The sequence below is a fragment of the Endocarpon pusillum genome (assembly GCF_000464535.1).
Source record: "Endocarpon pusillum Z07020 unplaced genomic scaffold scaffold189, whole genome shotgun sequence".
NCBI lineage: Eukaryota > Fungi > Ascomycota > Eurotiomycetes > Verrucariales > Verrucariaceae > Endocarpon > Endocarpon pusillum.
The window spans coordinates 82,966-109,327 of NW_006916093.1; the positions used below are offsets into that span (position 1 = coordinate 82,966).

Consider the following 26,362-nt stretch of genomic DNA (forward strand, 5'->3'; position numbering starts at 1 on the left):
TTCTTTGATATCAATCGGTCTGCACCCGATCTGATTTTGGGGCATTATTTCGAGTACTCTCGACATGTTTTGGGGGACTTTGTAACCTTTGCTACGTTTTCCCGTGGTTGGGGTGTTGGTGGGGAGAGATCTATGGCTGAATGTAGATGTGGATGTGTAAGATACGGATGGGTAATAGTGGTCCTTCATGGGGGTGGGGTTTAAAGAGGTGATGGCCACTGATAGGGGCTTGCGTTATGAGATGGTTATCTATACGCTCGGTGGATGGGCTTGAGTAGGGGCTCTTTCTATCTAACTTTTTTAGGTTGGATTGGGAGGTTTGGAGTGAGAAAGAATGAGATATAGTAAATGAGGAAGCCTGATAAGGGGAGTTTCTGGTATACCGGTTATGGGGAGAGAGGAAAGGAGCAAATGATTACGGGTGCGTGGAGACTCTCGTCTCAGCTCGAGACGACGTCACGTATTTGGATGTGATTGAGCGGGATAGAGGTTGTAGCGTTGGACGTTTGAATAGTCGCCGTAATTCAGTCACGAGCTGTAGAGAAGTCTGCCTACAGATTTTTGCTGGAAAGGGGCTTTCTGCAGGGGTTGAAGTTCGATGTGAGTAGTGGAGATGGTATCTGAGCATGCTTCCTTTTTATTCCGCCAGAACGCAGGTGCAACGGCCAGCAAATGCAAAGAGAACGCCGCCACCGAAGTGCTCATACACATCATGAACACAGTGTCACCACTTTCCCTGCAGAGTGCCATGCCGTCTACTCGTATCAATCCTTTCCCTTGCCCATTCCTCCCTGCACACCCTCAAATTCATAGCCAAGCCTGGGATCATCTCTTCTTCTTTCCTGCGCCATTTGGCCCGCCCAAGCAACCAGTCTGTCAACGTAACCACTCGAGCCGTCCTGTCCACCCCATTATTCTCGTCTGCGTGCTCAATGGTATGTGTCGCGATCCGTCCTTCGGAATCAAAGGTGAATATGAACATGCCGGAGAATTCGTCGCCTTGATTCAGGTTGAAGATCGGTTTGTCTCCCCCTAAGAGCTTGCTTAATCCACGATTGATCGCGGTATCAGAGTTGGCAGCGGCAGTAGATGCGGCGCCGGAGTCTGAGGTTGCGCCATTGCCCTTCTTCTCGGTCTTCCATCGCACAACCAGCTTTTCTTCCCCGAGACCGGATCGCGATTCTTCATCGAGTGGTGCTTGAGAGATGAACCCTGTACGAACGATCTTTTCGGAGAGGATTTGAAGTTTGACGTTACCGACTAGTGGTACGCAACCCCATGCTACTGGGGCTGTCCATAGCGCGGCGCGGTACGGGACTTTGCCCTTTACGGCTGGAAGGTGTGGATGTGTTGAGGGGAAGAGATGGAGCGATATGCTTGGGGAGAGGATGGACGGTGGCAGAGGTTGAGTTAGAATGTTTGGTAAGAGAGGAGAGAGGGTGCGCAGGGCTGCACATTGTTAGCGTTAGTCATTGCAAGAAGCTGAGGTGTAACAACTCTTTCCCAACTTCAACGTCCGCTCATCCGGAGGTCTGTGGTCTCCATTACCTGGCCTCCCATTGTTTCCGAGCAGGTCATCTGCAGGTGACCGCGCAGGTCTGGACGGTGTGAACCATAAGTCCGAAAACGGCTCTTGTCGAACTTGTGCCAGTGACCGAGAGGGGAGTAATGCTTGTAGGGTGAGGGTCGGCTCGTGCTCAAATAGCTGCCAACGAGTGTTCAGGACGAAGCTTCTCCCGCTAAGGAGGGATGTCGGGGTGTTTGGTATTAGGAGCTTTCGCATTGAACCTAGGGTTCGCGTCATCTATTGGTATGTAGATGCATAAAAGGCACCCTGATTGAAGCAAGGGCTGGCAATGGGATCGATTGCGTATGACAAGAGGTGAAAGCTTCTGGCCCGCCAAAAGAAAAGTGATGTTGTGGCTGAAGCTTGGATTGTTGATGTCAGTTGTGGCGCAAATAAAATCCTCACAAGTGAAGCGATAGGAACCTTTCTCCCAGCAATATCAAGCCAACAAAGATATAATTTACATATCGTTATCATCGCCGATGAATTAGTTACTGGAGTATGGCTGCATCCATCACGTTGCTTCTTATTCATGCAACAACAATCAACATAAAAGGCACAGTATTTTTACGGGGGACCCCAGCAAGAGAGCTTGTGCACACGAGTCCTTGTGATGCCTCTTTCTGTTCATTTACACTTCCTTGCCTTTGTTATCCAACCCATCCATTTTGATGGTTTGGCTGAAAGAGTAAGAGCCAGCATGAAATTCTGCTTACTGGCTCTGAAGCCATGACTTCGTACAATTATCTCAGCATCTTTCAAAGTTATTATCACATTGTCCTCTTTGAGGCAACCTCTGTCATACTTCTCATATTCTCTTGAACCAACTACGATCCTCAAAGAATTCCCCGAGCGGTCCATCAGTCCTACCATTGTGTCAGGGCTTACAGGATGGACTCTGCCGGATCTTCTGCAATGTAAAGTTCATAGTAACCATCAGGGACGCCATTTCTCTTGCCGTATTCCGATCCTCCAATACGTCTACCGACCATATTGCCCAATTAATACAGAGAGGGTACTCTTCCCTTGGCAAAACTGGCCTCGTTGAAGACTGAGCTCTCAAAACCACAAACCTGGGTCAGTCCAGTCAAGTTACCAAATCATCTTTGGCAGCGCCGTTGGTCAGCTCTTTTATTGTGGTCCTCATTTGCTGTACTCATACTGGACTTCAGAACTCTTGAGACACTGACAGATTCCATCATCTTTTTCGATTCACGAAGCGGCCCGAAACCAGATCTCACTCATCCTGTAGTTATCCATTTACATAACCTACAGCCTTCGCAAAATACTTTTGATAAGTGCTTGCCACCTAATTATTATGGCTCCTCTACCAGCCACAACCACCGCAGTGACACAGTTTGACTACCCGCCAGCAGCATCACAATTCAAGCTGTCACTTCCAGCCATTATCGGAATCGTCGTTGCTGGTGTCGGCTTCCTCGTCCTCTGCGCCGTAACGGCCGCATTTATAGTAAGCTGTTGACCTTCTGAGAGGGCTAATTGGCTGCGTTTAATATGCGTAATCCCTGCGTTTCTGCTGCTTCTAATTGGTCAATTTCCGACGCAATTTCGCTTCTAATTTCGCTGTACGGTACAGCCAATTGTACATAGATCTACGCTCTCTACCCCCGTAGCTATCAATCAACTTGCTTCTCTACGCACTCTGCACAGCAGGTTGACATAAGCTTTCTTGATCGGAAGAGAGGTCTGATACTTATTAGCGCTGCACAGTGCTTGGCCGCTGACCAAGCCCACTATTAACTACTAAGTAGATGGGTTGTTCGCAAGGCACCTGTCGAAGGTTGCTACCACTCTGTGGAAGTGAGTCGGAATAGCAAGTTGTTCTGTCTAAATCAGTGCGTAGAGCATGCATTTATACGTACAATTCTGCGATTCCAAGCGAAATAGCGCGAAACACAGGTACCAAAAATACATGCAGAGCTCATGCGAAACGCGTAACAAGTCTGTAACAAAACGCATGTGAAACGCGTAGCAGAATAGCGCAATCTAGTTCAACAGCATGACTTGGTGTTGCTGAGGCGTCGTCCGCCACGGCGACGTCCTCACTAAACACCCACAGTTGGACAAATAGCCTAACATAGTGGCACTGATCCAGCGCTTCTAAACTCGACCTTACATCAAATGTCTCCGAGAACAGAAACTACTAGTCACCCATGCAACATTATTTCGATTCCATCATCCACGCTTCCAGCATGAATACTGCGCAAGACGAAGCACCGAAGGGGAACCTCACTCGGGTATACGCTCCTCGAGATGAGGGACCGAGGCCGGATCCAAGAAATCGTTGCCGGCAACGATTTCTTGGATCCGGCCTCGGACCGGTCAAGTAAGCGGTTCGTGCAGATCTTGGTGCTCGAACTGCTGACGGAAATAAGTGTAATTGCTGTCCACGGTATGAACACGGAATCACCAGCAACATGGCGAGCATTCCGTAATCATCGAGACAGCAATGATGGCTACGTCGATTGGCTCGCCGATGCAGATATGCTCCCAAATATGATCCCTTCCTCGCCAATTTGGACCTTCCACTATAACACTTCATGGCAATCCGATGCTCCATTTGAGCGTCTGCACAATCTTGCAGACAAACTGCTACTATCACTAGACAGTATTCTCTTTCAACGTCCACTTGTGCGTTCACAATCCCCCCTTGTATATACATATAGGTGGCATGTACTAAAATATCAATTAGTCAACTGTTGCTAAAAAACGGCTTATATTTATTGCATCTAGCTATGGAGGTGTCGTGGTTGCTCAAGGAGGTTTCCTGTGTTCTGTTGTTGATCCAACACTGATGGTGAGGACAGGCACTCGTGCGTGCGAAGGGCACCCAGTCACGCTTCCTGCATATACTACGTGCCACGATAGGAGTGATGTTCTTGGGATCACCGCTGCGACGCGGACCAGCACTAACTAGCCTTGGGCGATCGGCAGTTGCGCTCCGCAGTATGTGGGGGAGAGAGCCATCCCAGCAGTTAAGAAAAGATCTCTAGAGTGATACAGGTGTATTACAGCAATTGCTAGAAGACTTCAGCGCAACTGTCATTATGAAGGAACTGCGGGTACAGATCTGGTGCTTCTATGAGCTAAAGAGAACAAAAAAGAGAGGCTTTCTGGACTTCGTTAGTACGAAGATCTCTATGCGCAATAACGAGGCTTACAAAACATAGGTTGTTAACCGAGACGCTGCGTGCATTGACGGCCACCCCTCGATAGGGCTCGACGCGAATCACACCATGATGAACAAATTTTTCGGACCACATGATAAGAATTATGAATTGGTTTCTGCTGAGATACGCGACGTCGTCGAAAATTATATGTCGACAATCGACCAAAGTCTGACAGGCTATGAAAGTGACGAACACCGCAAATGTCATCAAGCCTTCAAAACATCCAGTTATGAGGAATACAAGAACATCACCCCCGATCGAGTCCCAGGCACATGTATGTGGGTTCTAGAAGACCCCAAGTACAATGATTGGCGGCAGAATCAGCGAGATGACCTACTCTGGCTTTCTGCAGACCCAGGTTGTGGCAAAACAGTGCTGTCCAAGTCGCTCATTGATAATGAGCTTTGCGACACAGACACAAGCCTGACCTGCTACTTCTTCTTCAAAGACAATGAAGAGCAAAACAGTATTTCTACCGCCTTGTGTGCACTATTGCATCAGCTTTTCGCCAAAAAGCCCCGTCTTCTGCGACACGCAATGAAGAGTTGGGAACAGAATGGAAGCAAGCTGCAGCAGGAAACACATGCTTTGTGGCAAATTTTCATTGCTGCTACAACCGATCCTATTGCGGGCAACGTCACCTGCGTCTTAGACGCTCTTGATGAATGTAAAGAGATTGAAGCAAGAAGATTGATCCGATTTCTGAATCAATTCTATACCTCCTCCTTTCAAGGCACTCAGAGGAGCTCTCAATTAAAATTCATAGTAACAAGCCGGCCATATGATGAAATCGCGCGCAGCTTTCGCGGTATCCCAGATGACCTTCCTACCATAAGACTGTTTGGAGAGCGCGAAAACGACAAGATCAGTTTAGAAATCAACAGAGTTATCCACGTCAGAGTTCAAGAAATATCTAAAGAGTTGGGGCTTGAAGAGGACGCACAGTCAACTCTGAAGGAAAAGCTACTGAGTATAACGCACAGAACCTACCTTTGGCTTCATCTGGTGATTGAAGAAGTTCGCAGCAGTTTGGAGCGAACCCCGAAAGGCATCATTGGTATAATCGCTTCCATTCCAAACACGGTCGAAGATGTCTACGAAATGCTTCTCAATAGGAACAAGAAGAATCCCCGAAAGGTTGAACATGCTCGGAAGCTTCTTCACATAATTCTAGCTGCAAGACGGCCGCTTTTGCTGAAAGAGTTGGACGTGGCATATCATATAGCTACGGAGTACCCCGTGGGCTCATACAACGAGCTTCATCTTGACGAAAAGCATTTCGAGGACAAAGTTCGAAATCTTTGTGGTCCCTTCGTTTTCGTCAATGACCTAAGAGTCTATCTGATTCACCAGACTGCAAAAGAATTCCTAGTGGGCAAAGGTCTACCTATCGAGGCAGGATGTAATTGGAAACATTCATTAGAAGAATGTTATTCTGAGAAGGTCATGGCAGAAATTTGCATTTATTACATTCTCTTCAAAGATTTTGATGGTCCTCATGCTATCAAAGACAAAAAGATCAAACATAACAAGAGAAAAGAGGTGGATTTCCTACCTGAAGTGAGGCCTGAATTTAGTTTTATAGGTTATGCGGCAATGCATTGGGCTTCCCACTTCCGGAGAGCCGCCGCTGAAGAACAAGATCGTCTCCTGGAGTCAAATTTGATGTTGTGCAATCCAGAGTCTCGGCGCGCTCAGCTTTGGTATTCCATTTCTTGTGAAGATGGAAAGGCATCCTCATTGCACGATGAAGGTCTTACCAATCTCCATCTTGCCGCATTGAATGGGCACGAGGCACTAGCGAAGCTGCTTCTTCAAAGAGATGAGTCTAAACTCAATCTGAGAGACAGTAATGGCTGCACGCCGTTACATTGGGCAGCTAAGTATGGGTATGAGGAGGTAGTGAAGGTATTGCTCACCGAGGGCAAAGCTGAGGTTGACTCCGAGTACGTACAGAAGCAGACGCCGCTACTCCGGACCACAGAGACAGGGCATGAAGCGGGTATGGACCTACCGCTTGGTACAAGCAAAATTGAAGTGGACGCAAAGAATACATATGGTAAGACGCCGTTATCGCTTGCCGCCCGGAATGGGCATGAGGCTGTGGTGAAGCTATTACTCAACATGGATAAGGTTGACATAAACTTACTACTCATAAAGGCAGTCCGTCGAAGGAGGTTATCAGTGGCAAAACTACTGCTTGAGACAGAAAACTTTGACCTAAAACAAATCACATACAAGAACGCATTCGACGATGCCTGTGCAAACGGCCATGTGGACGTGATGGAGCTACTGCTTCGAACAGGCCGAGTTGATGTTAATTCAACAAATCGCCATGGCTATACACCGCTATCTGAGGCAATCCAGGAAGGACGCGCATCTGTTGTACAGCTGCTACTTGACCATGACGAGGTTGACCTGAACTTGCAGGACGATAAGGGTCGCACAGCTCTACATCGGGCGTCTTCAAAAAGGAAGACGGACATGGTGACGCTACTACTTGGTACCGGCAACGTTGATGTCAATCTGAAAGATGGGTTTGGCAAAACATCGTTACATATGGCAGCTGACCGCGGACATGCATCCGTTGTACAGCTACTGTCTGCCAACGACGAGGTTGACCTGAATTTGCAGGATGCTTGGGGCTGGACAGCACTTCATTATGCGTCAAGTAGGGTAAAGGAAAGTGTGGTGGAGCTATTACTTGATACTGAGAAGTCAGAGGTGAATCTTAAGAATTGTCAAGGCGAGACTGCATTACAGATAGCATCCCAATACGGCAACAAGAATGTGGTCAAGTTACTTCTTGAGAAAGGTAAAATAGATGTGGATGTTAAGAATGACCGAGGCGAAACAGCACTACATTTGGCATCCAGAAAGGGTAACAGGGACGTGGTACAACTACTGCTTGAGGCGGGCAAGTCAGAGATACACCTTAAGAATAACCTGGGCCAAACAGCGCTACACTTGGCATGCGGACGACCTCGTCGGTCAAACATACTAGTACACTTACTTCTTGAGAGAAGCAAGGCAGAGGTGGATGTACAAGATAAATCGGGCACCACAGCGCTACATTACGCGTCCTATTACGGGAATACGCACCTGGTATATTTACTTCTGGAAATGGGCAAGGCAGAGGTAAATCTGAAGAACACGAGGGGCCTGACAGCGTTGCAATTGGCATCTCGGCGTGGGCACCAGGAGGTGGTGAAGTTGCTTCAGCACCACGCACGGCTACGGTAATCTCTTGTCTTCCTAATCCGGCTCCCACAAGTCCTGATACTGATGTTGATGCTAGAAGCGGACCCCGAGGAAGCGACACCCACCACAAGGACGATCAACAACAACAAAGGCTCTCCAACACCTAGTTAGTACGACACAATCTTCTCATTCACGCTCACACTAAGTACCGACCTGAAACCATCGATCCGACAAGGAGTCTGAGTCGCCTGGATACCTACCACCAAAGCCTATCCAATCTGTCTATTTGTACTGAAATCGTTGTTTCCGTACTATGATGAACCCTTACCCATATCTCCTGCTCAACTTTATGTACATACCTTCACGCTCAACACTGCAACAATCACATATCCCCATTACCTATCCCGTACCCAGCCCCGAAGACAGACATCTGTCATTCCTACTGGACACTAGAGATAACTTTGACAACAGAGGTCGAAGAGAAGACTCAAGATCGAGAAAGCAAGGATGACTCACTTTGAGATTTGTTACGGTGACGCTGACGGTGATGAACGAGGAGAAATACATTCAAACGGACTTTGGCCTCCACTTCGCTTGTTGGAAAATGAGCGGGGTGGTGCTGAGACGGATGCTAATATCATTGAGTCCTACAGAGTATATTGTCAATGGGTACTGACCAATTAAAACAAGAATCTAGTCATACGGCGGATCTAATAGAATTTCAAGCACTTTAGTATCAACGAGTACCATTCTATACTCAATGATGAATAGTAATCAAGCTAAACAAAGCTGGCCTAATTGATGGGATTGTCTCAGACTCGAAGTCCCCAGTCTAGTCTAGTACAGCATAAAAACTCCAGACCGTCCATGACCCCATGTCGGTTCTGGACCGAAAAGCTTCGCTAGGTAGACGCCAACCAGGCTATGAGAGGCGAGAAAATTCCCTCCTATCCATGCTTGAGCGCCGAATTTCGCTTCAGCTGCATCAGGAGTATCACCTCCAAGCCGCAGCTTAGTCCAACGAGTCCGTATCAGCATGCTCGCATTCCTTAACCGCAACGGTAGAGTGCTTAGCTACGCTCGCAGCCTGAACTTCGTCGCACCATCTCCCGAATATCTGCTCAAACCGATCTCGTTGATCCTTGATTGCGACGTCTAGTACCGCTGCCTCCTCCACAACCGGAGTCAGCACCGGCTGCACATCGGTAGGGTTGTCAGTAAAGCTCCAGTCGAAACACTGCGCCTTAGTGCCAAACGCTACAACAAGCAACCCCTTACGCATGGGCTGAGTGCGCTCCGCTTCCTGCCATACCTTACTGCTTAAGAACTCTTGAGCTTCTGTAAGCGTTCTTTGCCGTACCGACTCCAACTCAAGGTCGACAGCTTTTCTGAGCCAGATCATGCCACCCATTTCAGTGCATTTCATGCCACGGGCATTTGTAACATGTCTTCCGTATATCTCTATGGGGCAACTCGCAGTATTGCAAGGCAGGAGATATCGATGCTCCAGCGGAGAGTACTCCCACATCAAATTCTCATCTGTCGGCCACGATTTCATCAGCTTGTAATCTAGATAGCCCTTCCAGGCCGATGACACGTCCCTGACGCTGGCGAATTTCGGGATGCAGAAATGTTCGAAGCCGAAATGTCTGAGGCCGAAAACTTCAAGCTCGTGTCCTAGACTCTTTTCTCTGGCGCGTAGGGAATAAAACTCAGCATCGTGTAGTTCAATTTGGTGGTCCTCGGCTGTTGGGAATGGGTGGGATGCTAAAGCTAAAATGTGGATTGCGCAGTCTACCATCATGCTTTGCCTGTCGCCGTGCCCAATGACTGGCGCCCACTGACCCGGACCAGACGCAGCGTGGACATGGCTCTCGACGTCTCGGCCCTCAATGGCATCATATATGATCCAATCAGAAGTGGTCGAGGAGATCCCCTTCACCGTATGGTGGATGAATCTCGTCTCCTCATCCGGTATGGGGGTCAGGCTGGGCTGTTGCGACAATCGGATATGGCTGTGGACGTAGTCTCGGAAAGTGTCAGATACTTCAGAACACCTCACATATGTATCAGGATCGACCATTTCGATTATTATGTCACAGCTCGTTCGAAAGACGGTACCCGACTGGCTTGAACGGCTTCAAAGTGTATGCAGCTGCGACATTGAAAATTTCCATCAATACACTGAAGGCATCCCTATTACCACGGACATGCCCGGAGTCCAGATTTGTTGCTGGCCCAGGTAAGCTCGTGAGCAGCTGCATGGGCTCAGCTTGTTACATCGCACCAGAATCTTAAATCCTAACAAGTGTAAAAGTTAGAAGATGGATTATGAGAGCGTCAAACAGTTTGTGGCCTGATTTTTGCCCCAAATCGGTGGCTGCAGCGATAGCAGCTTTGATTCCATCTTCAGCAACAGAAGCGTCTACCAACACGACCAAAACACCTTTGAACCAATAAGTAGTGCTGGCGGGGGCCGAACCAGGAAGAGTGTTCAAGGCATGCATGCCGCTTCCAAAATCGGGCAATATGCTGGGACCATTTGGACTTCCGAGACGTACTTCGAGAACCTCATCTCCTTTGGACGGAGGCGACTGATTTGCAAGAAATTTGAAATCACCAGAAGCTAAGGATATTATCGCGAAAACGACCTCGCGGTATATGAACTCGTGCGGTCGGCAATCCAGGAGGCGCCTTGCCAACCAGGCGTCCCAATTCCCAATAAATTGCTTGAAAAGCCACTCTCGAAGGGCGTGGGTGTATGCCCTCTCGCCTGACAGGTCGCTAAGTCCCCTTGGCTTCACTTTCCTGACCTTAAGCAAGTCGTATCTGTCGAGCGAAGCTCGTGATGGAGCAAAGGGTTCTGGGAGTGATGCAATGGCCTGCCCAGTCGTGGTCATCGTTGGCATTTCCTCTTCCTCTTTATCATCCTCCTCCTCTCGGTCTCCCTCACCTTCTTCTTTCCCCCTCCTCTCTTCCGCTTCATCATCTACGTCTACGTCTTCGTCTGCTTCTTCTTCTTCTTCTTCTCCTTCTTCAAGACCTTCTGCCCATTGTAGCTGCCTAGGTATGGATTGTAGTCTGAAACCTTTCTTCGCTGATCGAGATTGAATGTGGATAATTTCTTGGTCGAGATCGATCACGTAGACCCATTCGATCATCAAGTTAGTCTTGAGGTTCGGTAACGTATGAAGGAAGCCCTTCAAGTCTCTCATCTACATGAAACTGCCAAGCAGAGAGGGGTGTTGTGGACCTCCCTTGTCCATAATCGTATCGAGTAGTGGTGTAAGTTCGTTGATTCCATGGCTCAGGTAGGGTCAACACCTTCTCGTCGAGAATCTGTTCGAGCTGCGTAAAACGTGCACGTAATTTTGAGAGCCACTCTGTAGTATTGATCGGAGAAGTATCCGTGGATGAGATTTCGCCAAGTACTACCTTGATATTCTTCCGGATCTGTTGGGATGTTTTCTATCAGGAAGCTTCCCAGAACCGAAGGATAAGAGTCAAAGTGATTGTAGAAGACATACAGTCGTCCACGGAAACGGTAGCAGTAATACCCACGTGTGCCCATAGCTGATATCGCAGGAAAAAAAGCGAGCGGATGGAAGAGGATGGGATTGGTGGTAGGATAAGACAGATGGAAGAAGAAAGCCACCTCAGAAGATTGTCATAGCGTTCTGCAAGGGCTTAAGATTGATTTTCTTGGAGCACTTTACCATTCTGGTTGGTTGAGGTCTGCATTAGCCTATAGCTGTTGCCTGCGGAAAAGCACATGTAGGGGGATTTTGAGGGTAAACAGCAAAATGTCAACCTGCTGTGCAGAGTGCGTAGTAAAGCAAGTTGATTGATAGCTACGGGGGTAGAGAGCGTCGGTCTATGTACAATTGGCTGTACCGTACAGCGAAATTAGAAGCGAAATTGCGTTGGAAATTGACCAATTAGAAGCAGCAGAAACGCAGGGATTACGCATATTAAACGCGGCCAATTGGCCCTCTCAGAAGGTCAACACAAAATCACTTAATAGATTTCAATGTGACATGTCACGACTGCTGGATCTATTGTCTCGTATCTTTGGGGTTAGCAGTCGGCAAGAACAACTTGTAGCAGCTGCGAAAGATTGCATGCATAATCTGACGTGAAGGTCACTCATAGAAGACAATCAATAATTGTGATGACCTTGGGGTCAATGGCTGATTACTCAGCCTTGTGTTAATCGTCACTGTTGTTGTTGGCGGTTCATCATTCACTTCAGTTGGTGAAGCTATGCAGCAGATCCTCATACATGTAGCAGGAGCTGTGCTCGATAAGCTTCAAGGCGATCGAGACCATGTCCGATACAATGAGGATGTCACGAATCTTAGTAGAGATTCAGGCTGAAGCAGATGAATTATGATGGACTTCTAGAGACGAAAAAATTCGAATTAAACCCATTTGTTACCCCGAAATGCGACAGCACATAATGTAAATCATTCTACCGGATCCTCGACCAAGAAAGGTATGTTTGCAGCCATGATCTTGGTCAAGTTACGCGGAGTACCGTCAGCCAGGCATGAAGTTTAAAGTTTGTCTTTTTCCATTTATTACCGATGGATGATGAAGAACGAATCATTATCCAAGTATTTGGAAGAGCTTGAAGACCGTTTTCTGTCGATGCCAGCGCTTGTCAAATGCTCTGCAGTGTCACATCGAAGCATGATGTATGCTTTCTACGGTAGGAGGCATGAGTATTGTGAGCGTAAACTAGTTATAGCTAGTTCTGAATACAAAGGTCCGGCATTCTCCGGAGTCATTGTACTATATTAGTCTTGACGACCCTTCGCTAGTCCTGATGATTGGCTATGTTCTGAGGACTATACAGACTAACGTCGTTTCAGTAAAGTGCAGCTTCGTCAAGGCTGTGTATAATACGAAAATCAGGCCTGTAGCCGTAGTATGCCCCCTAGTACCCGTAGTTAATGATTTCTCCGTGGTTGGTTCCGGATTCCTTTTCGGACACTAGTAGTCTCCGAGGTTGCGTTGTAATTCGGCCAATTAGAAAGAGAAATTCGTACAGTAACGCTAAGGAGTAATTCTGACAGAAGCTGCCAAGAAATGCTGTCCGTAGCGGTGTTCCGAGAACGCGATCAGCAAGCCCTACGGAATTTATGTTCTTCCATGATGTCGTGGTATGATATAAGAAGGACGGTGAATCCCGTGGGAGATGGTTGAGTCCTGGTTTGGGTTATCCGCAGTCCCAGATATACAGACAAGATGGCTAACGCTTACTACATTGGAGAACACATCAAGAAGCACGCTCCTCACCATGAATCTTTCAAGGCGCTATGGGATACCAAATGGCAGAAACCAGTATGAAAGCTCGTTCCAGTGCAATCTGGAGCTGACATAGTTTCCAGTGTAGCATGGGCGTCTACCCTTTTATGTTCGGCACCACGAAAGATTTCGAACCGATTGTGAATGAATTGGTAGAGGTCAAACACTTCCCTCGGTTATATCAGCCGGTACTAATGACAGCGCAGAACGGCATGCAGGAGCCCTACGAGTGGGACGCATACGCCGAGACCTTCTTCCCCACAGCCCAGGAACTTGTGAGAAGGGCGAGCGAGGCTGAGAAGGCAGGCGAGAAAGAGAAGGCAGGCGAGCTGTATATGTATGGAAATGACCAGGGGGTTTCGTTGGGAGAACTGCTGATTTCTTTGTAGGAGAGCATCCGCCGTCTACCGAATCTCCCGCTTTCCCATCTCTCGTTCACCGAAGCAGAAACTCGCCTGGACAATGGGAAAGGAGGCCTGTTTGAAAGGTCTACAGTATGACTAGTCAGCCTAGGCTTCCAATCATAGCTGACCAGAATTGCGCAGATTGCAAGAGCACCCCGTCCATGAGGTGCTTGTTCCGCATTACCACGCCATTGAAGGCGAGGGTGATACCATTCCCATCTACCACCAAGTACCTGAAGGTGCCTCATCGGAAAACCCGGCTCCATGTGTAGTGATATTCACCGGTCTTGACGGATACCGGACCGAGCTCGTTGTATGGGCAGAAGGTTGGAGACAAGTTGGTGTTGCCCTTATCGTGGTTGAAATCCCGGGCACGGGTGACTCGCCAGCACTTGCGACCGATCCAACCAGCCCCGACCGACAATGGTCAAGTCTTCTCGACTGGATTGACACCCAAGCTGCTGTAGACAGCAAGAAGTTGATTGTCTGGGGCTTCTCAACCGGCGGGTACTATGCAATTAGACTTGCACATACCCACAAAGACCGGATCATGGCTGCCACCGCTTTGGGGGGTGGTTGCCACCATATGTTTGATGAAGCATGGCTGGATGAGGTCAATCATCTGGAATATCCTTTCGAGTATGATAGATTTCAACCAGAGGATCAAGTCCTTCAGCTAATATCATCGATAGTCTTGCACATGCTCTGGCCTACAAATTCGGATATGGATCCGATTTAGAAGCATTCAAGAAGGAAGGCAAAAAGTTCTCTCTGCTTGAAGATGGCACTCTGGACAAGCCATGCGCTAGGCTGTTCCTTGTCAACGTAAGTTGATCCTCATCTCCGAGCTGGTTTCCATCACACTCACACCTTGCAGGGCACGGACGACGAAATCTTTCCGATTGAGGACATGTACAGAGCGCTGGAGCATGGAAGTCCTAAGGAGGCTAGGTAAGTCTCGCGCAGAAATGCAGGAAATCAATGTTGATTGAGTTCTTAGATTCGTGAAAGATGTGAAACATATGGGCGAACCCAGCTCTTTTACCATTATTCTGAACTGGATCTACGAGATGCTGGACATCAAGAGCCATCCTGGACAGCAGTTGCAGACCATTCCTTCCAAGGCGAAGTATTGATGAGAGATTGCCATCATTTTTCACCTGGATAGCTATCGCTGTGCTGCAACAAGTACATAACATGATTTATGGGGTTGTTACTTAGTTAAGCAGGTTATGAGAAGCTTTTGCGGCAAGAAATCAAGCATTGAATATTGGTGCAGTCAACGTCTTGGCGAGCGAGCTTGGTTTTCGGTCATTGGTCGGATTCTTCCCCAGCAGCATTCCCTGGAATTTCATCTCCATCGGTTCCACTCGTCATCAAACTTCAAATTGTCACTACTCCACTACGAAGTGCTCTTCGCTGCTCTAATCTTCTGCTCATGCTCCTTTGATACATGTCCGGGCCCATTGATCTCGAGGCCCGCCATGGATCGAAAGGTTCTAGTGCCTTCCGCCTGACAAACTCATTCCGAAGCGCAAGCAATACTTCAACAGCCCCAGACAGCCAGAAGAATGACGCAAAACGGATTGGAGGCCGTGATGCAGCCGAACCACCGAGAAGAGCAAGCCTAGCTGATTTGCCGCTACGACTGATAAGATCGAAATCAAAGACCACGGAGGACGTTCAAGAAGACGAAGAGCGGCCGGCATCGTAAGTGTACGATCTACGTTAAGCTATTCGCAAAGAGTCTAATACTGGACCTGGAAAGTCATAACAAGCTTGGAGATCTGTTTTTCACCATGCCAAACGAGATCCAGGTACAAATACTCTGTTCTCTGGAAACGTCTGACATACTATCACTGCGCCTCGCATCCAAACCATTATGTGAGCTTCTCCAGCTTAACGCCTCGATTGTATCGCGTGTCGTGCTCCAGAAGCGCTCCTTGGGAAGCGACGCGATGCTCCTTGAGAAGCTCTACCCACCACCACTACCTGTCCAGAACCTGGATTTCTTCCTCCAAATGATGCACAGGAAGAAGATCGTTTCAAGGATGATCTGCACCATTGCAGACTACGTCCAATTGAAGATTTATCAGGTTAGATCTACCAGTCGCCGCAAGCAATTTGCACCTAGTCGGGCTCGTATGGAGAGCAGACTAGAAGCATCCACGTTTATAATCCACCACTTCCTTGAAACCTTTCGAACTGCTCTATTACGTCAGCCAGGAATGGCCAACAATGATAGCAGTAGCACGTCGGCGGAGCCAATGTCTTCCGAGACTGAAATTCAGACTAGCATCATCAACGACTATCCACAAGACATGCTACTTCCAGCCTTCCAATTCTACCGTATCATGGTTTCGGCTTATCGACAGAAACTTCGTCCACCAACATACGCTGGGACTATTGAGCGCAAAATACGAGGCTGGGACCGTACTCCGGCCTCGGATGCAGATGTCGCACAAGTCCTGATATATGGTGGCATGGAAGAAGTCCTTAGAGTTATGTCGCATCCGACTTATGCCACTCGCTTACAAGCATTGAACCTTGCCATCGATCGGATCAACGGCCGTCCGTTGCCAGTAGGATCGCGATGGATGAAAGTAAAGTCCCGGTCTAAAGTCATTCGAGATCTTGACATTCCACAAGTTCCAAACATACAGTATATGTCACAAGGCAGCCCCGTCAAACTAACAGCCCTGTATCTTCCGTGGCTGTCGGCAATCGTGGCAAAGCAGAGGAAGATGGACGGCGCTGAAGGTAGAACGCCAGATTCGCAAAGTTCTGGTGCACCGGCATCTAGTCCACAGATTCCTAGCCCATTCGCCTATATCGAAGACCTGCTCAAAGATCACCAAGCGTGTTTGGCCTCAGGCGAAACTGATATGACCGTGGAGGATTTTGCGGCTCGGGCAAGTGCTCCAGATGGAGAAGGAGAGGATGTAGATGATACTGTTGTTGGTGGTCCGGATAATGCCACGCATGGTTTTATACCTCAGAACCATCCGTCCAGCTTCCCTACGCAGTATGGGTGAACGAGTCAGGACCTGGTGGCATGATTTTGATTCACAGTCTCAGGTCGCAGAAGATCTGTACCAGTAGCCATGTCCAGACCAAATATTCTTTGAAGTATGGGCCCCTGTAGGGATATCGAGAACGAAGCACGATTGATGCACAGGAAAAAGTCAGGACGGGCAGGAAAGACAGCTTACTACTCACCATGAATTTCAACCCGAGCAATGGCTCCTTTCCTCACTAACTTTCATGTTACAGCAACATTCGCTCAACGCTGACGCACCCCCAATGGCATACGGCTAGTGTCTGCTTCAGAGGTGCAATCTTAGCTGAGCCGCTTGCTTGTGCGGAAATGCTGTACCCAAGACGAGCCGCTTTGAATGTCCGAGAGAGATGGAACTCGGGAAGAAGTTATATTGCTATAGCCAAGGGACAAGTATATATACAGTGATGGTCCAGCCCTGGCGTTCTCGCCTCGCATGCATCGCATTGGTCCATTACTCGGTTGATCTGCCTTCAGGTTGTGGTCAATGGAGGCTTTCTTCTTATATCACTCCAATTGATCACTGTTCACGTCATTCCAATGATGTAGCATCCATTAGATCTGGATCTATTCCTCCTTGTCGCTTCCTCCGCTCCACAGGGTCTTCGCGCATCTCCACCCCCGGACCTACTGTTCTTGCTGATGATCTATGCTTTGGGAATATCTGCAACACGAGGCAGGGTATTAGCTTGCTTTCCATACCACAGATGAGTACATCGCCAGTGAATGGCGGTATGGTTGTGGATCTTCTCAATCCAACACCCACAATCACATGCTCAACTTACCTGCGTCGTGCCCCATCCCCATCTAAAGGCAATCTCATGTGCCAGCAACTCCCCCAATCCAAGCATCATCCCATTGACAAACGGCAACAGCAGATTGATCGCCGCGCCCCTTGCTAAGCTCCAGATTGTAGGCCGCCCGTATATCACTACCTTCTGCTCATGACTGCCATTGTTATCATCGTTGTTGTTATTGTTGGATGACTGCGGTGGGGAGGTAGATGGTGGTGAGATTGACGAGAAGGCTTCGGAGTCGGACGGAATGGTAAGGCCCGAGGCGGATAGATCTTGCGATGGTGATGGCTGTTCCTTTGAGGGCGGCAACGACGAGATATTGTTCGACATTGTAGAAGGGACTTCTTGATGTTTGATGAAGGGATTGGTAGAGCTGAGAGTTGGGCCGCAGCCTGAGAAGCTGCAGATGGCCAATCCGGAGCTTAGTTGAGATGATTCAAACCGTAACCGTTAATTGATAATTGTCACTTCATCACTTTATTCAGCGCTCCAAGCTCGCCCCGGTGAATCTGCGGAAGTCCAGAATTTGTACAGCCAATCGCACAAGGTTCAGGCAGACACCAGAGTGACGTACGAAGGATCTACATATGTAGTACAGTATCCGTCTGAATTGTTCAAATAACTCCGAACAGGACAATACCACGCACAGCTCTCACCTCTCACTCGAGATCTTTCACAACTTTACACGCATCCACACTGTGGATCTTCTCTTGCCTATCTTTTTCCAAACCTCGGAGAGTCCTCTGCCACATCAATTCCCCCCCCCCGATGATCTGATCGCGCAATTTGTTGATGTTGCAGGAGTGCCTCCTCAAGAAGTATGTGAAGCAGAGCTGCACTCCACGCGCTGTCGCGCATCTTGCTCACCCGATGAACTCAGGCCCGGCAATACCTTGAAGCAGCGCAATGGGATTTTCCTTCGGCAATGACCACGTTCTACAATCCACCAGAAGAAACCGCAGAGTCACAAGATGAAGACAACACCAACGCCGATCTACCAGCCTCAACTTCCGAGGTACGTCACCCTGGTGGCGGACGAAGACTCGGTGAAGGTACTTCGGATCCACAACCAATACCGACTACCTCCTCCTCCTCGCAGTCTTCGAGACCGCTAAAAAGAGCTGCCGCTCAGAAGAAATTTGCTACACTAGGGGACTTCGGAAATGACCCACATGGACATGACGATCCTAATGACAGTGATTACGACGATGATAAGCATGATCTATTTGCCGGTGGAGAGAAGTCGGGGCTTGCGGTGCAAAATCCAGACGATCTCAAGAAGAAGATATTGGAGAAGGCTAGAAAGTGCGTCTCTTTCGAGGGGCGGCTGGTGTCTTCATACTGACAACGAGTTCAGAAACAAGCCTCGCCCGGGTGGTGACGATCCACGGCCTCGTGTCAACCACTTCACTGGCACAGCTCGTACCCTTGGTGGAGACGATGCCCCTTCGCAGACGATCGAACCACCTCCCGATCCTCTTGCAGGTCGACGGCCTGAACGGGTTGATCGTATCCTACATTTCTGGAATGATGGCTTTAGTGTTGACGACGGTGATCTGTACTCGACCAGTGATCCGCGCAATGCAGAAATCTTGAACGGTATCAGACAAGGTCGAGCGCCACTCAGTATCATGAATGTGCAGCCCGGCCAAGAGGTTGATGTGGAAATCAAACAACACGAAGGAAATTACGTCAAGCCGAAACAAAAATACAAGCCATTCAGTGGACAAGGGAACAGGCTGGGAAGTCCCACGCCTGGTGACAGTCTTACCGGTGCCTCCATCACACCTGCTGCTCCTCCAGCTGCTGCTTCCTCGACATCAGAGGAGCCACCAAAGGTCGAAATCGACGAGGCACAACCAGTCATTACTCTGCAAATCAGACTCGGGAACGGTACTCGGCTACCGTCCAGATTCAACCCTAGCCACACGATTGGGGATGTCTACTCGTTCGTCGCAGCAGCGAGTCCAGATAGCCAGACCAGGGAATGGGCATTGATGACTACGTTTCCAAGTACGGAGCTTACGGACCGAAGCGTGGCTTTGGGAGACTTGCCAGAACTGAAGAGGGGAGGCGTGTTGGTTCAGAAATGGAGATAGGGTCACTGCACGAGCGCATGGCTGCATGGGAGTAATTCTTGACGGCATCAGCGGCCAGTGTGAAGTGAGAGCCCACGGGTGTCGAGGATGCCACTTTTCTCGGCAGCAACAGAGTAGCTCGTTAATGAGATAGAGCATCAAAAGTCATAGACATATCATAGCTGCCGCAACATGGCTCCACGAACCTGAGCAAGTACTTGATCTTGGAATAATGTTTGTTAACAACTTGAATGCCTGAGTCTGCCCCTGAGCTATACCTTGGCACTCGGCATAGTTGCTACTTTGAATCTGAGATTTTGGGAATTCGAACAATGCAACAACTCAACTGCTCAACAGCTCATCAACTCGATCGATGTCGCATTGGGTCGGTCTCGTTGTTGCGCCACCATGATCACGTCGAAATGTTTGCGCTGGTCTGGCGCTGCTATAAGCAATGGCCGGCACCGGTTGGCGGCTAGTCCCCCTGGATCTCGACTGGTGACGATGACCCTTCAACTCGGAAAGCTCTCACTGACTATGGATAGTACTCGGTTACTTCTTCGAGAGCAACCCTATTCACGCGCCACGCAGCACGATCACGGCAGCAAGCAATATACCAACCTACTGCGGCACAAATACGCTCGATATCACTATGGGGATGGGGCTCTTCATCATCATCCAAGGACGCAGATTTTGCTAAAGTTCATACGTCCCAGTCGAGCTCCGTTCCAGACGCTGCTGTGGGACAGCATGGACATACACCGGCACAAGGGATCACTCCTTCATCCCCGTCAATACCAGCTGTCCACCATACCTCCGACAGCCCTCCTCCAACTTCGATACCTGTTGCCCCAAACTCAACACCGTCAGGGGTGATTGCCTCTCCAGTTGACCAATCTGTAATCCTGCCAGCAAAAACTCCTTCCGTCGATGCTCTTGACCCAGCCAAAACCCTCTCTGAGATTCCCGAACGTATTGGCTACCTGAAGGAGGTCTGCGGCCTAGATTTTGGCTGGGGTCCATCCTCGATGATGCAATGGATAGTCGAACACATCCATATAGACGGCGACGTGAGCTGGACCACATCAATTATTCTCCTCGCTGCATTTTCGCGACTGTTGATTCTCTTCCCAATGATCCAAGCCTCCGACTCGGGAGCAAAGTTGAAAGCTGCTGAGCCCGTATTGAGACCTGTCAAGGAGAGGATGAAAGCTGCCTACAAGGCTGGAGATCACCGAAAGATGGTAGAAGCTAGGACCGAATTAAAAGAGCTCAACAAGGAATATGGTCTTTCGTCATGGAAAATGTTGATACCAACTCTGATTCAAATACCGGCCCAGTTCGGTGCATTTCGAGTGTTACGAAACATGGCTGAGTTACCGGTGCCAGCCCTCGAAAAGGAGAGTTGGTTCTGGGCGCACGATCTGACATTGGGCGACCCGTATTATGTCGTCCCGTTCATCAACGCGCTGGTCGTCTATCTAACCATCAAGGTACGTATCGTAGCCTTCAGCACTTTTTCAAAGACTCTAATCTCATCTTCTTCTTACAGCGCGGCGGCGAAATGGGCACTACCCAAATGCAGGGCGGCATAATGATATTGCTCTCCTACATAATGCCCTGCATCTCCTTCATTTTCATGTCCATCCAACCCGGAACCGTACAGCTTTACTTCTTCGTCTCCAGCCTCATAGCCTTTATCCAAGCTCGCATCCTGACCAACAAACTCTTCCGAAAGGCCCTGGCCTTGCATCCGACTGTGCCGAACCCCAAGAAATTGATCTCTCCGAGCATAACACCAGGCGCCGGGCCCGGCAGCAACAACACCAACACCACCACAACCCTGACCACGACCACCACCCCAGCCACCAACACAATAATTCCAGCCATCGGACCTGCAGGACTGAAACTCTACCAACCTCCCCACCCAAGCAGGACCGACAACCCCCTCGAGCCCTCCACTGCCTCATCATCATCCCCCTCCCAGCCCCAGCAAGCCAACATCTCCCTCATCGACAAAGTAGTCAACCAGGCCAAATCCCAAGCCAGCGAAGCACGCGAGGGATGGGATGCCGCCTGGGGAACGACCAAGGAAAAAAAGCAGAAGGAGGCGGAGATCAATAAGATCAAGGCGGAGGCGCAGAGGTATGAGACCAAGATGTCGAGAGAGCATGAGTGGAATAGGGAGAGGATTAATCGCAAGAGGAAGCAAAGGGCGGAGCGCAGGAGTTAGATCTGTGAGATAGGCGGCGAGGGGAGGGGAGGGGAGGGGACGGGGGTTGTGGGAATTGATAGAACATGTGCAGAGGAGAGGGAGGAATGGAGGGGGAGCAAGGAGCATGAATAGTTGATGTGCGCATCTGTGTGTGGACACGGATGATTACATGGCATTTGATCGCCGGCTTGGACATGATGTGATGGATGCATCATCGTATCAACCGCCCCTACCCCCACCCCACTCCACTGCCTAATTCCAAGTCCGGAGGTCCAGGAGGTCTGTGTACAGTACAACACCCCACCCACCGCAAATTAGACTACCTATTTGCACCCAGTGTGCATTCTTCGTCATCATCATCTTCCGTTACAAGTGACAACCTCCCTAACTTAGACTCTTCTTCCTTTGGATCCACTACGAACCTTCGATAACTCACGCGGTTAAACCACTTATGATCTGTGTTGTGCCCAATCTACTAAGTAGGCTTGTGAGTTATGTTATGATGAACTGCCGTTCGGCGGCTTGGGGCTGGATGTATGTGCAGTGGTGTCGTATGTAACCGGACGCGGGGGTGTGGGTGTTGATCTATCGATCGATCTGTCAGTCGGTCTGTCAGTCTGTCTGCCTGTCAGTCTGATGGCTGTCTGTCAGTCGGTCTGTCAGTCTGTCTGTCTGCCTGTCAGTCTGATGCCTGTCTGTCTGCCTGTCTGTCTGTCTGTCTGTCTGTCTGCCTGTCTGTCTGTCTGCCTGTCTGTCTGTCTGCCTGTCAGTCTGTCTGATGGCTTTTCATGGTAGCTCTATCTTCTAATTCTGAGCGGGGGGAAAGAGATGCTAGCTAGCTATCTCAGTCCCTGATGGGTTGAGTGGGCGAGATTTCAAATTGATGGATTGTGTGATGAGATAGATGGGTAAGTCATTATATTTCCTATTCGCCGGAGGAACTTTTTTGAGGAGGTGTGTAGAAAAAGGACTGTAGTAGTGGAGGTATTTGAAGACCGGGGGTAGGTAAGTATGTGGGGGTTTGAGGGGAGGAGATCGGATGGTAGGATGATAGTTTAAGGATCACAGGTGGTATGATTTTTGACTGTCTATTTTTATGTAGTTAGACATGTCGTGTTCTGGATTTCTTTTCTTTGCTACGCCTCCTTCTCCGAATCTGCAGCAGTGTCTGGTGATGATGATGATAATAATGATGACGGTGGGAAACGTCTTGAGTGGTTTTGTGGCCCCAGTATTCCCACTTGGTCAAAGACATCCTACTCAAATCCACGCAAACGATGTTGGATGTCTTTTGTCCAGGTGGAAAGAGACAATGTACATGTACAGTCAGCGGCATCGGACTCACCGCCAGAGTGAACGAATGATACAACTTCTGAGTAGAGGATATAGTATTGGGAGCTATCCGGCCGAATGACAGACTCCAGGGGCCTGTGTTGCCAAAAATGGGTTGGAAACACAGAGGACGATCGTTCGCGACGATTCGAGTAAAGACCAAATGCTCGACCCTCTTCCAATGAGCAATATATGAGGGTAACACCGCACCATTACCTTCGCCATGCGCAGGGGTAGCATTCAGCCGTTCTCATTTACTGAAGGAAGTAGGATCATAAACGATCGTAGGGGGTCTGGCTTAAACGGGCCTAAGGCTCGTGGAATAGGAAGATCAGATTGACCCTCTGTAATGACGAGGTCTGATTGGGGAGGATCTATCCACGCACTGCCCACGAGTAGCTGCTGAGAGTTCAGCCACGAGATCAGTTTACCAAACGATGATGTCAATCGCTCAAAGTACAACGCAGTCGCGAAGCGTATTCTTAAAGGGAATTCGGGAATCCCTGCTAGCATAAATCCCACGTGAAGAGGTGGAAGCCGCGATTCCACGTCACGATAGGTCTTGAAATAATAGGTATCTCTGTCGTCAAATGGTATTCCTTCACGCCATAGCACATACTCGTTGGAGCCATCGGTCCGGTTCTCCTGACTCAAAGGCGTAGAATGCTGCCAGATTGAACCAGTTTGAGTGGGGTCCCTATTTTTAAGGGAAAACGAAAATTGTGATCGATACATGTTGATTCTAGGGCCATTGACCTTTTCCTCCACGTTGGCTTCGATACCAATAAAACAGACTGGCTTGTTCCGATACAATCCGAGTTGGGCACGATAAGTGTACCAAATCTGAATACTCGCTTTCTTCTGTTCCCCAAAGAACTCGAACGTTTGAGTATCTCGTCTGGACGGCATTAATATTGTGGGTCGCTCATTATGTCTGAGCTGGGGCTCGTCAACGGCAGTCTGAGCTGTTGTTTTCTGTAGAAGGGCTTGGTCAGGCTGTATAGAAAGAACATTGTGGTCATTACCGGGCCGAGCAGACTGTAGCCTCTCAATATCAGTCTTTTCTACAAGACTTTTGAGGTAGTTGACGATATCGGGTTTGTACGCTTCCAATGTGCTTAGATCTATGCCTTCAGCCTGGAGTTCATGCCGTATAAGGTCCCAGACGTCGTCTTCCTTTTCTGAGTGGCGAATGGAAAGAAGTGAGATGGTTGAACTTAAGGAGGTGGTGCTTTTCGCGGGATCGTCGTATGTGTCTGCTTCCATGACCTTTGCAAATAGCTTGTCGAGTTTCCTTTCGATTCTTTCCATGGCGGAGGCCCCAAGACTGTCCATGAATATGCCAATTACTGACACATAAAAGGTGAGCTTCCCTCGAACATTGCCGAGGTCTGCAGATCCGACTTGGTAGCTTTCCCATATCCTGCGATGACCCTCCGCGTCTAAGCGGCTGTGCTTGTCGACCAGGGCTTGGAGCTCTCGGAAAGCTTCTTCACAATGTGATATAACCTGCCGGAGCTCATGACATCGGCCTGATCCCCTCCTATTTAGCAACGAGTCTGCCTCATTCACGTCGTTCTTGAGGGATTCCAAAACGGTGTAAAAGGACATGGCCTCTCGACTGATCTCTTGATATTCTTTTGGCCCATCCTTGCAGGCATTGTAGACTCCTTTGGTCATCTTCAGCAGGAGTAAAAAATCGCTGACACTGAATCCGAACGACATCGTGGTGCAGAATGCGAATCTGGCTCTTTACAGCGCGGTCCTTGCATGTTATTTGGTGCCTATGCCCTTGCGGTGAAATCAATCGTTATATATGAACCTGTCAGACATCTCAGTAACATGTTAAGACGAGTACGAAGCTCAAGATTGAAATGATCAGGTAGCCCTGTGCAAGGTAGGTATCACAAATAGGGGTAGGGAATTGGCCAGATATATGTTGGCGGAGGTGGCTTATCAAAAGGATGCAAGATTGCAAAGATGGCCAATGATATGGCCACAGAGCTGCTCCACGCAAATCGTCGATCAGAAGGGTTAAGCCTAATGCAGACTTGCAATTGAGCCCCCAAGCGAGCGAAATCACCTCTCAATCCGCTCCTTGTCGTCTAGTTATGCAGGATTGTGGCACTGTCGTCACCCAACCACTCTCAGCATGGTGGAGCATAGTTATTCGAAGCATCACATCTGACATAAGATATTTCGTTCACGCACAAAGGCGTGAGGTGGTTGTCGGGTGTCCTTTTGCCTTGCAAAAAAATTCATGTATGCCAGGCTTCGATTGCGTGGTTACGGTTTTCATTGTCAGATGTGGAGCACCAAGCTTTCAGCGCCCTAGTTAGGCTTTTTAGACGTGGTTTTCACCCGAATGGCTTGGAAACTGGATCTCCACCACAAGCTAAAGGGTCTCCACTACAAGCTAAAGGATCTCCACCTTCCCTGCCTCGGATTTCAAGATTTGGCCTGTTATCTTGTTCCCGGTACGGAGTACTCTGTACTTGGTGCTTACATTAGTGGTACAAAGAGGCGGTAGGTTATCTGCACCAAAATTGGGTGTCAAGGGCTACATCAATTCCGTCGTGGGCCTCGGACATACACAGTCGTACTATTTGAGATACAGAGTCATTTGCCCCTAGCAGACAGCCTAGGATGTCTTCATGCTTAGTTGGGTCCGTAGGCTTCTTTGAGTATGCTGTGTCTGCACTGCTGGGCCGATCGTCAGCATTAGCGTGGTTCGACCACTGTCGAAATGCCTATTGGAAGGTCTAGAAACAAGTTGTATTATCTATGAAGGAGCTAAGCGCGCAGATATACGCGCAAAACAGGCTGTACGGTACAGTGATGTACTACGGTAGGAGGCATAATGATTGTCACCTGCGCACTAGTAAGTAACGTCATTAACAGCGCTCATACAGATACCATGTTGCTCAGTACGAATGCTTACTGTCGCCATTCTACGCGCGTTTTGTTGATTTTACGCATTATTCTACTGATTCTATCTCATTCTGCGCCATCTACAAATTCTCAATGCTAACAAGATACAAGACATTTGTTGATGCTAAAGAAATGCACACTTTGATACTGAGAAAAATAGACTAGTTTCTAATCGAGCAATTTTGTGGCGTTCTATCTTGGCGTTACAAACAGTTATCCGAAACCGTACTAGAAATTGACTAATTGAGCGCAGATGAACAACAGAGATCAAACATGGA

General features: G+C 48.8%; 9 protein-coding genes across 9 annotated transcripts; 5 read left to right on the forward strand and 4 right to left on the reverse strand.

Annotated features, from left to right (window-relative positions):
- Window positions 1-724: 724 nt before the first annotated feature.
- On the reverse strand, window positions 725-1,783 carry EPUS_03000 (uncharacterized protein; the record flags this gene model as incomplete). Its single annotated transcript, XM_007802942.1, has 2 exons — window positions 725-1,449; window positions 1,498-1,783. 2 exons carry the CDS (start codon window positions 1,781-1,783, stop codon window positions 725-727), a joined length of 1,011 nt encoding a protein of 336 aa, XP_007801133.1.
- Window positions 1,784-3,780: 1,997 nt separating this feature from the next.
- EPUS_03001 (uncharacterized protein) lies at window positions 3,781-8,001 on the forward strand (the record flags this gene model as incomplete). Its single annotated transcript, XM_007802943.1, has 5 exons — window positions 3,781-3,914; window positions 3,964-4,219; window positions 4,396-4,534; window positions 4,592-4,710; window positions 4,759-8,001. The coding sequence occupies 5 exons, from the start codon at window positions 3,781-3,783 to the stop codon at window positions 7,999-8,001; spliced, it is 3,891 nt and encodes a 1,296-aa protein (XP_007801134.1).
- A 970-nt stretch (window positions 8,002-8,971) lies between these two features.
- On the reverse strand, window positions 8,972-11,120 carry EPUS_03002 (uncharacterized protein; the record flags this gene model as incomplete). Its single annotated transcript, XM_007802944.1, has 3 exons — window positions 8,972-9,974; window positions 10,081-10,217; window positions 10,266-11,120. The coding sequence occupies 3 exons, from the start codon at window positions 11,118-11,120 to the stop codon at window positions 8,972-8,974; spliced, it is 1,995 nt and encodes a 664-aa protein (XP_007801135.1).
- A 2,089-nt stretch (window positions 11,121-13,209) lies between these two features.
- Window positions 13,210-14,809, forward strand: EPUS_03003 (uncharacterized protein; the record flags this gene model as incomplete). Its single annotated transcript, XM_007802945.1, has 8 exons — window positions 13,210-13,305; window positions 13,353-13,421; window positions 13,476-13,606; window positions 13,659-13,763; window positions 13,815-14,312; window positions 14,366-14,498; window positions 14,551-14,624; window positions 14,674-14,809. 8 exons carry the CDS (start codon window positions 13,210-13,212, stop codon window positions 14,807-14,809), a joined length of 1,242 nt encoding a protein of 413 aa, XP_007801136.1.
- Window positions 14,810-15,126: 317 nt separating this feature from the next.
- On the forward strand, window positions 15,127-16,708 carry EPUS_03004 (uncharacterized protein; the record flags this gene model as incomplete). Its single annotated transcript, XM_007802946.1, has 2 exons — window positions 15,127-15,383; window positions 15,442-16,708. The coding sequence occupies 2 exons, from the start codon at window positions 15,127-15,129 to the stop codon at window positions 16,706-16,708; spliced, it is 1,524 nt and encodes a 507-aa protein (XP_007801137.1).
- A 555-nt stretch (window positions 16,709-17,263) lies between these two features.
- Window positions 17,264-17,858, reverse strand: EPUS_03005 (uncharacterized protein; the record flags this gene model as incomplete). Its single annotated transcript, XM_007802947.1, has 2 exons — window positions 17,264-17,395; window positions 17,517-17,858. The coding sequence occupies 2 exons, from the start codon at window positions 17,856-17,858 to the stop codon at window positions 17,264-17,266; spliced, it is 474 nt and encodes a 157-aa protein (XP_007801138.1).
- Window positions 17,859-18,453: 595 nt separating this feature from the next.
- Window positions 18,454-19,627, forward strand: EPUS_03006 (UBX domain-containing protein 1; the record flags this gene model as incomplete). Its single annotated transcript, XM_007802948.1, has 2 exons — window positions 18,454-18,833; window positions 18,886-19,627. 2 exons carry the CDS (start codon window positions 18,454-18,456, stop codon window positions 19,625-19,627), a joined length of 1,122 nt encoding a protein of 373 aa, XP_007801139.1.
- Window positions 19,628-20,028: 401 nt separating this feature from the next.
- EPUS_03007 (uncharacterized protein) lies at window positions 20,029-21,839 on the forward strand (the record flags this gene model as incomplete). The annotated part of the gene is made up of 3 exons (XM_007802949.1): window positions 20,029-20,073; window positions 20,152-21,099; window positions 21,159-21,839. 3 exons carry the CDS (start codon window positions 20,029-20,031, stop codon window positions 21,837-21,839), a joined length of 1,674 nt encoding a protein of 557 aa, XP_007801140.1.
- A 1,554-nt stretch (window positions 21,840-23,393) lies between these two features.
- Window positions 23,394-24,878, reverse strand: EPUS_03008 (uncharacterized protein; the record flags this gene model as incomplete). The annotated part of the gene is made up of 1 exon (XM_007802950.1): window positions 23,394-24,878. The coding sequence occupies one exon, from the start codon at window positions 24,876-24,878 to the stop codon at window positions 23,394-23,396; it is 1,485 nt and encodes a 494-aa protein (XP_007801141.1).
- Between the last annotated feature and the right edge of the window lie 1,484 nt (window positions 24,879-26,362).